Source organism: Mytilus trossulus, chromosome 4, assembly GCF_036588685.1.
Source record: "Mytilus trossulus isolate FHL-02 chromosome 4, PNRI_Mtr1.1.1.hap1, whole genome shotgun sequence".
In the NCBI taxonomy this organism is placed as follows: domain Eukaryota; kingdom Metazoa; phylum Mollusca; class Bivalvia; order Mytilida; family Mytilidae; genus Mytilus; species Mytilus trossulus.
This window is the reverse complement of record NC_086376.1, coordinates 66,663,504-66,677,295: the sequence shown is the minus strand read 5'-3', so window position 1 is coordinate 66,677,295 and position 13,792 is coordinate 66,663,504. Positions and strand designations below refer to the sequence as shown.

At 33.9% G+C, this 13,792-nt stretch overlaps 1 protein-coding gene across 2 annotated transcripts; it reads left to right on the top strand.

Moving 5' to 3' along the window:
• Positions 1 to 846: 846 nt before the first annotated feature.
• Positions 847 to 13,502, top strand: LOC134715787 (multiple inositol polyphosphate phosphatase 1-like). Of its 2 annotated transcripts, XM_063578234.1 has the most exons (5): positions 847 to 960; positions 6,222 to 6,727; positions 7,526 to 7,647; positions 8,490 to 8,599; positions 12,623 to 13,500. In XM_063578234.1, the coding sequence occupies exons 1-5, from the start codon at positions 956 to 958 to the stop codon at positions 13,065 to 13,067; spliced, it is 1,188 nt and encodes a 395-aa protein (XP_063434304.1). In that variant the 5' UTR covers positions 847 to 955; the 3' UTR covers positions 13,068 to 13,500. The 2 variants fall into 2 exon arrangements, with proteins under 2 accessions (XP_063434304.1, XP_063434302.1); XM_063578232.1 differs by lacking the exon at positions 847 to 960 and having other exon boundaries at positions 5,906 to 6,727; positions 12,623 to 13,502.
• The last annotated feature ends 290 nt before the right edge of the window (positions 13,503 to 13,792 follow it).

Sequence of the window (13,792 nt, the reverse complement as noted above, 5' to 3'; positions counted from 1 at the left end):
ATATATATATATATACAACTCGTCTAAACATCAACCCAACAATGTTAGATCTGTAAATTTGCTTTCGCATATATACACGAGTCTAAATTGAAAACTACGTTCAAACCTATAAAAAAGAAGATGTGGTATGATTGCCAATGAGACAACTGTCCACAAGAGACCAAAATGAACGTGACAGACATTAAAAACTATAGGTCACCGTACGGCCTTCAACAATGAGCAAAGCCCATGCCCATTCTTTTATAGTCAGCTATAAAAGGCCCTGATATGACAATCAAATCGGAGAAAACTAACGGCCTTATTTCTGATCTAAAAAAAATTAACGAAATAGCATTTTTTTGGTAAGTATAAATTAAAAGTCCGGCTGATATTTCGTTAGATATTCCACACTAAGTTAGAACTTAGTGCTTCCATCGTAGCCAGTCTTTTTGTCGAGATGTTATTACATTAAGATAGCATAATTGTTATGGTCAGGACTAATTATATTATTTACAATATGGACTCGAAATTGATTCTCGTCACAATCTTGTATTTGATAACTTATACACACAATAATAATCCGTCGGTTAACTTGGAGCTATTAAATACCGTGACGGTTTTGTACTAGGCTTTATTGATATAAAAGATAGTTTCTTGCTTTTTGTATATGGTCGTCTGTTGAGATTACAACTTAATATGTTTTATTTCATTTCCAGCCGCAAGTATTTAATAAACATAACTCCCAACTTAAATTTATTTTATTATCAAACTCGGACTACAATTTGATTTATTGCGCAATTTCCAACCGTGACCAAATTTATTTATTCGGGGGGCGTTCAACGACATTGACATTGCCCTTGAGGGTCTCTATGATAAGACCAAACCAGTCACTCTGAACATTTGATACAATTCAGTTAAGTAATATATAAAAAGAAGATGAGGTATGATCTTGTAGTATGGTTATTTGAAAAAGAAGATGAGGTATGATCTTGTAGTATGGTTATTTGTTCACTAGGACTGGACCATTTTTTCAGTAGTGGTCTGTCAATTACATTACACTATTCCCTGCCCTCGATATCACCTTTTGTGTTGCTGGGGCATTAAACACCCATTACTAATGAATAAATCCTTCATTTGAATTTAAAATGTATATCAATAATCGTGTTAGAATTTGGCTATTGTTGAACTGACGACAAAAATAAAAGTTGCTGGGGCTCTAAATTACACCAAAATGTAAACGGAAAAGATCCATTTGACAAATAATGATAATATTTATGCTTGAATGATGTGTGTTGTAAAATTTAAATCTGATGATAAACCAGAAGAGACTGCACTGCTTATGCAAAACGTACTTGCATGCTACAACTTTCCAACCTTATCATTCTGAAAACCATATTTAACATCATTCACTTTCATAGAATCTCGGGCATAGAATCCAATTCAATTTTCTACCCTTTTGATGGACAGACGGATGGACGGATCGAATGGTATGAAACTAGATCTGATTTCGCCGTTTGTGCAGAATATACAAAGGCATAGTTAAAAGAGATTTTGGTTTTTTTTCTAAATTGTTTCCCAGTCATCAGCTATATAAGTACAGGAATAGGAACAGAGATTTTGGTCATTACTATAAATTTGAGCGTCCATAATGATATGGTAAAATCTGCTTTGTGTAAGAATTGACGTGTTTAACCCTATCAGGAAATGAATCACCGGAATTGCAATTTAAGAAATACATTCGTCTGTCTTTAATTGTTAGATGAGTCAATGATGCAATGTATAACATACGATGCAAATATTAGATACTTCAGAAGTTCACGAGGGCGTTAGCCCGATTGTGCGTGTTTCTAATTAAGTTAAACACCAAGATATTATATGATTAATGCAAAAGGACATATTTTATTAATTGAGGAGAGGGTTGATGAAGAAAGGGCATGCTTAATTTCAGTATTGAAAATATTTGGAAATATAAGATTATCTCAAGTTATCAAAGTTTATTTAAAAGAGATAATTATATATGCATATATTTTTTTCATATTTTTGCTAGTTCGTCATAATAACCTATCGGAAACGTGCAATTCAGCATTTTTTCATTTATGAAAACCTAGCGGAATAACTCTAGAACAGTAACACGTACGTGCACGGCCCAAATTAATTTGAACTCTGTCTGCGAGTTTGGGTTTTCAGCAATAAATTTCATGAAATTTCCATAAGGTAAACTTAGTTGAAGAGAAAAAGTCTAAAGGGCGTAACTTTAGAACTGTAAGTGACTCACAGCCCAAATTCAAACCCTGTCACTCTTAGCATTATGTTTGAGTTTTATACAATTTTGACGAGGAAAGCTTAAGTTAAAGTGTGGAAACGAAAATGGGACGGATAGACGTTCAAGGGCACTAGTTGACTAGCGGGGTGAAAAAAAAGGGGGGGGGGGGTACCGAAGATTTTTTTTATTCTCATCATGCTCTGTTGTTCATAAAAACTGTAAATATTAAAAAAATAAAAGATGATGATGATGACAATGATAATGCAGTGTGTGAAAAAATGGAAATCTCAAAATTAAAAAAATAATATGAACAAACTAAGAGTTCCCTGAGGAGGAAGGGCAAGGGGTTTCCAATAACAGCAAAGCAGTAAATTGATTTGGCTTAAAAAGGATAACTAGAGGCTCTCAAGAGCCGGTATCGCTCACCTGACTCTACCTGGATTTTTGAAATCATATAAAAAATGATAAAATTTGGCTACAAAGTAAAAACACTTTGCCAGCCCCTTATCCAGAATGGAACATTTATGCTATGTTTGGTTTCATTCAATTCAATGGTTCTCTAAAAGATGAAATTTGTATGTATTTCCCATAGCGTCCTATGTTAAACTAAGCCCCTGCTGGTGGCCATCTTGGATAATGGATCGGCTACAAAGTAACAACACTTGGTCAACACATCATAAGGTTCATTCATGCCATGTTTAGTTTCATTCCATTAAGTGGTTCTCTAGAAGAAGTCATTTGTATGCATTTCTCTTAGGGTCCTATGTTAAACTAATTTCCCCGCATGCAGCCATCTTGGATGATGGATCGGCTTCAAAGTATCAACACTTGGTCAGCACCTTATAAGGAACATTCATGCCATGTTTAGTTTTATTCCATTTAGTGGTTCTCTAGAAGAGGTCTTTGCAAAGTATGGGTTGCCTTCGACTTATTTATGTCTCAGAAGAGACCATTCCATCTTTTTTAACATTCAAAGTATAAAAAATCAGTTTAACAGAATCAACGCGATTACTTATCAACTGACTTACGATTTATTAAATTTCATGATATATCGCATTTCAAAGGAAGGTGTCAAACGCGGAGATGCGTTACATGACAAATATAATAGGGTTTTAGTAGTTAAAGTAAAAACCAATGTTACATTGTATTTGCGGTTTTCATAATCAATTTCTTTGCTAATCGAAGTTCAAAAACATCCCTTACTCACTCTCACTATTTCATCATGACACGGTCAAGAAAACAGTCGGCAGGTGAGATTCTTTCATAATATATCCGTAATGAAAGATATAAAAACTATTTCAAGCGAAAGGTTACTTATGTTTCGGTTGCAAGTAAGAAATAAGCCGAATTATGTACCGTATTACATGCTTGGGGTCCCAAGAAAATAAATATAACTTCGTAAATGCATCTCAATTTGATTTTAGTTGTTTGTGGCGAGCCTAGTAAAGTCTGGCACGACCTCCGAAAATCGAAAAAGTAAAAAACAGATATTATGAAAGGACAATTAAAGATCGCTGGTAAAAGTAGACATTTTCGTTTTCAAAATACAATACTAGTACATTGGTCAGGTGAACAGTGGTGATCTGTCTCGTCTCAATTTGCGTCCGTCGGTCCGCTGGTCTACCTGTCAACTCTTCACATTTCCATCTTCTTAACCAAGCTTTAAGTAACGCAGTTAAATTTCACATTATTGAAACCATGTGCAATTGAATTAGACACATTGACGAGTCATTGGCGATGTGCAAAACAATTATTTATTTGTGGTATTCCTGTATTTCTTTATGTCACAACTACCGGCACCATGTCTTTCAAGGTTTATAGTTAAGATATTACCTGATATTGCTCACTCTACAACAAGTGCTGGTGTCTTGATTGTAGATTGGTTTTCACAGGAACACAGAATCAAAATAAAATGTTCGCATGATCTTTAGCTTCTGTTTGTGAGGCTGCAGCTTTATAACTATAGCTTTAAACTTACTCATATATGCATTTATAAATCCCTTAGTGCGTAAGTTAGGAGATTGTTGTAGATTTGTAGGAGACCTTGTCGTCATAACTCGTTGGTTCTCCGCGGAACAAAGACAGATATTGTTTTTCCTCTGTCCGTCCATCCGTCAGTCAGTCGCTTGATATTTGGTCCGGATGATCCCTAGGAAGCATACCAATCTATTACTAGTACGTCATTATTGCATTTCCCCCCTGAAGATATTCGATTGACTAATATGTATGCAACACCAATTTCCCGAGCAAACATTGACAAAACATTTGCTAGAATTTTTTTATATGGAGGGTCAGCTTGTGTACTCCTGATTGAGGTCTGTCTCTATCCTTATTGTTTTCAGTCCCATTTTTTTCTGGGAAGGTGTTGATTAAGGCGGTTTCAGCTTGAAACTTTAATTTCTCGCTAATTTTACCACACAATCGTTCGAGATATCTACATTTCGTCTACATTTCACTCGCTCTGCTCGGCGAATATAAAACTTGGCGCCTCCTAACCGGAAATCCTGGATTCGCCCCTGGTAATATAAACTGGAATGGTCCTGGGCACGACTGTTTTTACTCATGTTTATGTGATGTATGTGACTGGAATCTTTCTGCAAATACATGACCTCTATATCACCAATGAAAAGACCCCAATAGATATAAGATGTAACATGAGACAACTCTCCATTCAAGTCACAATGTTCAACTTTCTTCAATTTCTACCAAAGATCAAGAAGATTGGCTGTCAAAATGCTAACATTCCAATTTTCAATAACAGTTAACAACATATATACAATCTCACAATAACAGATAATAATAAAAATAATAGTCCTATCATAACTAACAAAGAAAAAGACAATAACATCTAACAGCAAATATATTTTCAGGATATAACAGATAACAAAGAATTAAATGACCCCAGTATAGCATAACAGTTAAACCCCTTGAGGCCCATATATATATACAAGCGTATCCAGGGGGCTTGGGAGACCGACACCCTCCTTTCGTGGGAACAATTTGGTTGATTATATAGGGAATCACTGAAGCATGACTGGAACGGGCCCCTTTAGATTAGTCAGTGTCCCCCTTATGAAAAGTTCTGGATCCGCAGTGGCGGATTATTTTTTTTTGGGGGGGGGGGAGCCCGGCCCCCCTTTTTTGGGAAAAAATTTGGTTGCTTATATAGGGAATCACTGAAGCGCGACTAGAGCGACGTCTTAGTTCAGTCAGTGGGCACCCACTTATGAAAATTTCTGGATCCGCCACTGATCCGCCTTGCCCCCTTTCTTTCCTCAATTTCCAAGACTGTATTAAAAAATAAAACCTGTGTTATTTTACTTGCTGTAGATTTGAGAGATTAGAAGGATTACTCCTAATTTCAGTCATCACAACATTTTAAGATATAGGATTATCTTTATCGAAGTCATTTTAAAAGAGATATTATTTTGGGGTTGGGTACAACTTTGTGAGTAGATTTATCCTTGGTGTAAAGATTGCAAAGGAGACAAAGAATTAAACAGTTTCCTATAGTTAAAGCCAAACTTTAGGCAAAATCTTTATATCTATGAAACACTATCATGCTGTGAAAGGTTTTAAGTTATTTGTGGTATGAAAATCTTTGACTTATGATAACAAAATTAAGTACATTAATTAAAAACAACAACTTTTAAACTACCGACAGCACATGGTACAGTTCATGTTTATTTTACACATTTATATATATGTGCTCGGCATCAGGTAGATAAGTGCAGACTTTCATTGGAATTGTTTATATTCAAGATTTTCTAGAAATGGAATATATCATTATTTTGACAGTAATGTTATTTTCAATTACCAAAGTGATTCCTCAAGACAATTTGAAGAAACCTATTTTTAATGCTATGACTCCGTATTTTTGGGTAAAAAATATCAATGAAACTATTCCGGAGAATAAAGACGGATCATTTGTGTATGGAGGACATTCATGTCATATTACAAATTTTAACTACTTATTCAGACACGCTGCTAGATATCCATCTTTACCATGGATACAAAAAATGGATAACATCTCCACAATATTAAGAGAGGATCCATTTGTTGTTGCAAAACATCCGTTTATAGGTAACTGGAGAACCACATTTCCAAAAAGCAAACAGTATCAACAGTCTGTCGTTGGAGATAGAGAAATGCTTCAGCTCGGGGAAAGATTTGGCAAAAGATTTAGAAACAATGTACGCAAAAATGCTGGCAAGATTATGTTTGAAACGACGTCGAAAGATAGGACAAAGCAAAGCAAAAGCAAGTTTTGTCTGGGTTTAGAGAATGTGATAGGTAAACATTCAATGACAACATCTACGGACGATAGATTACTGAGGTATTACGAATACTGTGGTAAATACATAAAAGAGGTTGACCAAAACAACGAAACTTTGACTGAATTTTACAAATTCTTAAATGGAGATGAAATGAAATCTGTTGTTAACAAAGTAAGACAGAAAATTGGAACTTCTGAAATCGAACCAGGTAAAACATTTTTATGATACAGTACTGTTTGTCCGATGGCTGATTTTGTTCGAAAAAAATTTGCAAAAGCAAACACTTCGTGTAAAAATTACCCTGTAACAACCCAAACTGCCATTTTGGACATTGCCATGGCAATAAATCAAACAGACAGGCTAAATGAAAACAAACAAAAATATATTGCCATTGTTTTTAACCACGATAGATATTTCCTAGCTGCATGACTATTGGTTGAGAACTATATACCGTGGTTCTTATGAGTTAACATGATTAAACTAAAGATTTTGAACGATTATTTTAAAAGAAAAAAATGCAATATATATGTTTTACAACATGTACTATTTATTTGAAACCAGGTCGAGACGTTGCAGAGATCATTGCGATTGTAAATGTTTTCGTTAATTTAGTAAAGAGATGAATCTATTAAAGCAGAGATTTTTCGCAAATCGGATATATAAAGCAAACATAAAAATGAGATAAAAACTAAACATCCAACGTGAAATGAAACATAACTTTTATGTATTTCAGACTCTGAATAGAACAGGTTCACTGCGAAAGAAGAGTTAAGTTATAGTAATTTAATGACACAAAATCCCTTCATGTATTTAAATATACGTATTTGGTGAAGAAACACCGTTGCTATTGCTGCTGTTAACCAAACCGTTATTAAAACACGCAGCAATGCTTATGAACTGAACCTTTTAACTGGTAATTTTTCATTACACCTCTCTAATGTGTTGTTTTGACATGACTATTTCCTTACTTATTACCGTTTTTATTTTATATGTCTTTTTTTTACAGCGGAAGTTGTTACCATTCAACAAATATGTGCGTTTGAACTTGGTATCTTTGAAAAATCAAAGTGGTGTCAATTCTTTGAGATGGAAGATCTACTGATCATTGACTATCTAATTGACATTCGTGTAAGTACTTAATCTTGATAATTTTCTCCTTGATCACATTTAAGTTTTCAGTAATAAAATGTATCGACAGGTTGTATGTAATTCTTAAGAGTACCAATTGTGCCCCTTTTAGAGCAGACTTGTTCCTGTATTGTTATGTTATCATTGCCAAGATCAGTAAAGAACAGTCTTAATTCCGCTTAAATGATAAATTCAACAACCCTCAATGTTGTCTTGATGAAATCGTTTCGTTAAATTTATTAAGAATACGAGAAACTGTACATAAAAATAACGACAAAAAAGGACGTTTTTTTCGTTTGATTTGTTAAAAAATTTGTCTTTTCTAGCTTGCTTTGTGGTATGTTTTATGTTCATTGACGAAAGCTGCGCGTTGACCTATAGTTGTTAGCTTCTACAGCCATTTTCCCTATTGAATGTGACTGTCAATTTTACCATATTTTTTTAAATTGACCAAACTCGTAGATTGTCTGGGAGTCGGTGTTAATAGTAACTCCTTTTGTATTAAGATCTATTATAAAAAATAAAAATGAAATAATAATCTGACATAGGAAAACAGTATGAGCATAAAACATGCAAGTATACAGAGTATATAGCTAATAGATACAGGGGCGGTTGCAAACAGACGTGTCTCGGGGTTGGGCACCCCTTTTTGTTTGACAACTAAGGTTTTAGGATTGGGACATATGGTATAACCCCTTTAAAATGGTGGTCAGTGGTTTCCATTGGGCACTCCAGCTTCAAGTCCACCCATTAATAGAATATGACCACCTCGAAATAGCACAATAGTGCTAAAAATGGCGTAAACACCAACCAATTTAACAATAGTAATTTCTTCTTTATAGAACTACTGGGAGATGGGATATGGCTACAATATAAATTGGCAGACATCTTGTGCATACACGTCACGGCTGTTTAAAATGTTTAGAAATGTTGTTTATGGAAAACCACCAAAGTGAGTATATGCTAAGCCTATAGGTATAATAATGTGTTCATTTATATATATGGATATGCAATGCAATGGTCTTAAATACCTACATGACTTTATACAATCAATCATCACCCACTATATTTCCTTCGTGGTGTTTAACATATTTATGATTTATCGTGGTCACGATGACAAATTATTTCACCGACAAAAAGACAAATAAATAAATATCTGAGAGTTCTTGCAGTTACTGACAGCTAAATCAAAGCCAATAACAACTGTAAATGAATGTGGGTACTGTGTAAGAGTGTTATTGCCTTTCAAAGTGTTAAATAAAAAAAATTACATCAGCCCAATTCACCAGTCAATGTCCAAAGATCAACATCCAGTGGCGGATCCAGAAATTTTCATAAGTGGGGGCCCACTAACTGACCTAAGAGGGGCCCGCTCCGCGGTCACGCTTCAGTGATTCCCTATATAAGCAACCAATTTTTTTCCAAAAAGGGGGGGGGGGGGGGGGCGGGCCCCCTGCCCCCCCCCCCCTAAATCCGCCTTTGACATCATATTGTTTTCTCGTGTTTAAGGAAGTTCGCTACTAAGTTTCAAAATAACAAGCTTTTCATACCACTAGTATATATTGATAGAGGATTGATAAAGGAACTAAAAGATAAAAAATAAAATATAGGTAAAATTTGATTGTTTTCGAGATATACAAGCCAATGCGATTTTGGCGGGAAAATGTTCTCTCTTGATTTTTCATAGCTTTATCAGTGACAAGTTTAAGATATCAAAAACTATTAAAAAAATAACAATTTTATAAGACTTTTACAGATGGCTCATAATGATACATATAAAAAGAAAAATGGGGGTCAATGGGCAAATTTTTTTAAGGCATTGAAATAGATAAAACCAGAGGATTACGAAAATCTGAGAAAACGAGGCAGTTTTTTAGTCTTTGGTCATCAGTTTCACAATATATTCTGTTGTAAGTCTTTTTTTTTTCCTGGTAGATAATACTCACTCTGCTATATGATTGTTTTTCAACTATCAAAAAGAAAGTAACGACAAAAATTACCATTAAGTCTTCCTAAAGGAAATGAAACTCTAAACATTTTGAACTGTGATATATTTCATCTTATTAAATTTTTTTTTTAGAGAGAAAAGGTCTCGGAACGGCATTCAGAAAACAATGTCATTTGTCTACCACAACCAACTACATTTTAACAAACGGTTTCACTGCTTAACACATTAATCTTAAAAGCAAGAATGAGTAAAGGTCCCTGTTAGAAAATGCCCGAAATGGTAAAAATTGCCAAACGGGTTTTAATTATCTATCATTTCATTTTCCATTTATATAGGCCACGGTTTATGAGTTATACCGTCCATTGCCTTGTTATTAAATAAATAAAAAAGTGTTATCGGTCGTCCCACTGTCTATATCACTCTGTTCAGCTCTTAATATTATTCCGTATCACGTCTTTGTGACGTCAAATACGTTGACCCGGCCTTAATAACTTTGACCTGGACATATCAGCGACGTCATAATGTTTGAACCGACGTTAATAACTTTGACCCGAACTTATCAAGTCATCTTTTGTGTGCTGGTGAAACAAAGAAAACACTTCTGAAACACGCAAATATAGCCCGATAAATCGATTATCAGATTATCTGCATATTGATATTGTAAAATATCAGCTGCTTGACATTATATGAAGTCTTTTTGATCTCGTTCGCTAAGCTCACTCGACAAAAAAGCTTCATATCATGTCTCGCAGCTGATATTTTACGATATCAACATGCAGATAACCTGATAATCGGTACATATCAGGTGGAAAGTTCAATATTGTGTTTGGTCTTTAAGTTTTTCTAAAACCTACGATTCGAAATCGTGCGTAACATTATCTGATATTATCAGATTATTACATGACATTTTTCATATCGCATGTATTATCAGCCCTAGGTTCAATATCAGCACAAGAGCCGCATGGCTCGAGGGCTGATAATACATGCGATATGAAAAACGACATGTTATGATCTTTTTATCATATGCTTCAACAGTAGAGAAAATAACAGATCCTTTTACGTGGTTCCCGAAAAGAAGTTGAAAGAGTAAAAAGTTCACAGACATTGGACCCAAAATTTGATACATTCAATATGAAATCTTTCTATCATATGCCTCAACAGAGAAAATAAAACACATTTTGATAAGTTTTTTTAAAGTAACTTTCCTAATAATTATGTTTCAGAAAAACTTTTTTTTCTAATTTAATTTAATTTAATTATTTTACACAATATACTTTCCAGTATTGAAATATTTTTTTTGTACACTACTTTGTAATGTTTTTCACTGAGAACATAGCATTGAGGTGCATGTATTTTCCGGAATTTGCCGAGTATCACCGGAATGCCATGTGAAAACGTTACGGAAAGGCATGTGATAACAATCGAAGCATGTGATAACAATCGAAGCATGTGATAAACTTTTCATATCAGCCCGCTAAGCACCAATTCGAAAAATATGGAAAATACTTTAATTTAATGCTATTATCATACGGTAAAAATCATATGTTATTTAGTCTAAGTATATGATAAACATGTAATGTTTGTAACTGGACCAATCCACCCATCAAGTAATTTGCACATGAACATTCGGCGCAATAGGTCGTTGTATATTTCCATTATCATACGTTTCTCTTCGGTGTTCCAATATTCTGTCATGTATCAGAATGCACTGAAATAGGCATTTATCGTAGATAGAAAAACAATGCGATTAACTTAAACTAAGTAAGTAACTCTATGTCAAAACTGACACACGTCCAAACGTATTCGATCTAATTAAAATCAAATCTTTCACCAAACTATGTTAGACTTAATGAAACAAATCCAAATTGTCAGAGTGAAAGATCCGAGTTTAATCAGTTTGCAGAATTCTTTTTTAATTGTTTGCCGATTTTATATATGCAAGTGTCTGTAAGAAAACTCAAATTTATAAAAAGATTTATTATAAAAAATGCAGGTTAAGCGTGCACGATTAGTATAGTAAAGTATTTCATAAAAGCTTTCATATTATGAAATAAATCCCTTATTTTTCAACCTATAATTTTGAACCAATACGAAAAGAGTACTGCTTTTCTCAACAGTTAATGATCTGGCATAAAAGTAAACTTTTGGCATGAATGCGCTGTGGAAATCGTCGAAATTAATTAGCATGCTCTTGGAGTAAGATAATCAAAGACAGGAACTTTAACAGATAGATTGTTTCTATGGCACCAAACGACTATACTATAGTTGAATTTACTCTAAAACGGGGAAAATAAATCCTTACACTAGTACTAAATTTTGCTATTGCCTTGGGTTATGGCTATGCTTCCTTTTACTATAAATCTGACTTGGCGGTTATCTGTATGTCTTTAAATTGACATTGAAAATCGTTTAATTATGCCCTGTTATAATAGAAAAATCTTAATATATCCTAAATCTAGTAGTGTTGTCTGTCTGCGTTAAACAGTGCTGCTATTTAAAATTAAAGGAGTAAGGGCCAATTTTGGCCTAAAATTTCAAGTTCATCTGACGAAAGATGCGTTTTTAAACACTTATCAAATGTGTAAAAAAATGTAACTTTTCTAAAAAAATGTCACTTTTCAGATGGATTTTGTCAAAAATGATATTGGCCGCATCCGTGTTCATCCTCAACCTTTAAATACAGAATATGTTATATATTATCATCAAATACAACTTACATTTCAATATTAAGAATGAACACGAATGCGGGCACTTTCATTTAAGACGGTAACACGGTCTAAAATTTAACAAAAATGCTAGAATTGTGAATATTTCAGTAATTTAGCATCACTTAATGATGCTATTTCCCGATATATGTGCATTGTATTGTCAAAAAAGCCCATATTTATGTAGCAAAAGCATTTTACTTTCCAATGAATAATTAAAAGTATACATTTTAAAATTTTGTAAAACTGCTTTATTTTTGGGCCAAAAAGGGGTCTTACTGAACCTACTCCTTTACTTATAGTTCTATTTGATACATTTCAGTGAGACATACCCTGAACCCTTTGTAGTACAGTTTGGACATACTGATACTATTATTCCACTGTATACGGCTTTTGGGCTGTTCAACGACTCACAGAAAATTTTAGCCGATAATTACCAAATGAACAAGAACAGAACATTTAGAACAAGTTTGATTGGTCCATTTTCAGCCAATCTTGGGTTTGGATTATACAAATGTGACACAACCATGGATTACGTAATTCGACTATTTGTAAACGAGGAACCAGTAGTTATTCCTGCATGTGGACAGACCAGTTGTCTGTTTTCACAATTTGAAAGATATTACCACCATCTTGCGAACTGCAATGTTAAACAGATATGTGAAGTTAATACCAACATGACCAGTAACAGTTTCATTACGAGTTCAGACTTGTTGCTGGTATTGCTATTGACTTATTTATCTTGTATAATGATACTGTTAAAATAATATTTCTAGTTATCATTGACTTTACAAAAAAAGTAATGCAAAATATATATATTGCAATATTATTGAAAAAAGAACTATAAAGACAGTCCGAGACATACAATCTTTGCATGTTGCATTAAATCTTCAAAACACATGTAAACAATTTTGAGTTGTTCAATTGTAATAGCAAAGTCGAAGAGAAACCCTAAATCACTACACACACACAAACAAGACTGAACACAACGAGCTCCACATGCATGCAAAGACTAGTTATTGGACTTGCCATAAAACAGTAGTTCCATTATAATATTAGTTAAAAACTGAAGGAATATTCTGGAATATTATATTATTTCCACTGGAAGAAATGTTACAGTGTTAGTTCCAAAAGAAAGAAAAAAAGGTTACAAGTCATGGTCAATTATAAATTAAATTACCAAAAAAACGTTTATTGTTTTATAAGCGATCTTAGTTTACACCAGATTTCTCTATTTCAATAAGGATGTTGCGTTTTTTATAGATTCCCAGAGGAGTTTTTGTTGGACGGAACAAATATACATTTACAATTGCAAGTGCCCCGGAAGAGCAAACATACCCTGCTTCAATAGTGGCATATACCAATCGTGTTGCCCATTACAAGTAAACATTCGGTGACAAAGGGTATTCGGCGATATTTTAATCGCGGAAAAAGGTCAACAAAACCAAGTATAGCAGTGAGATTGCTTATAAAGTAGATATCCTGTTCGATT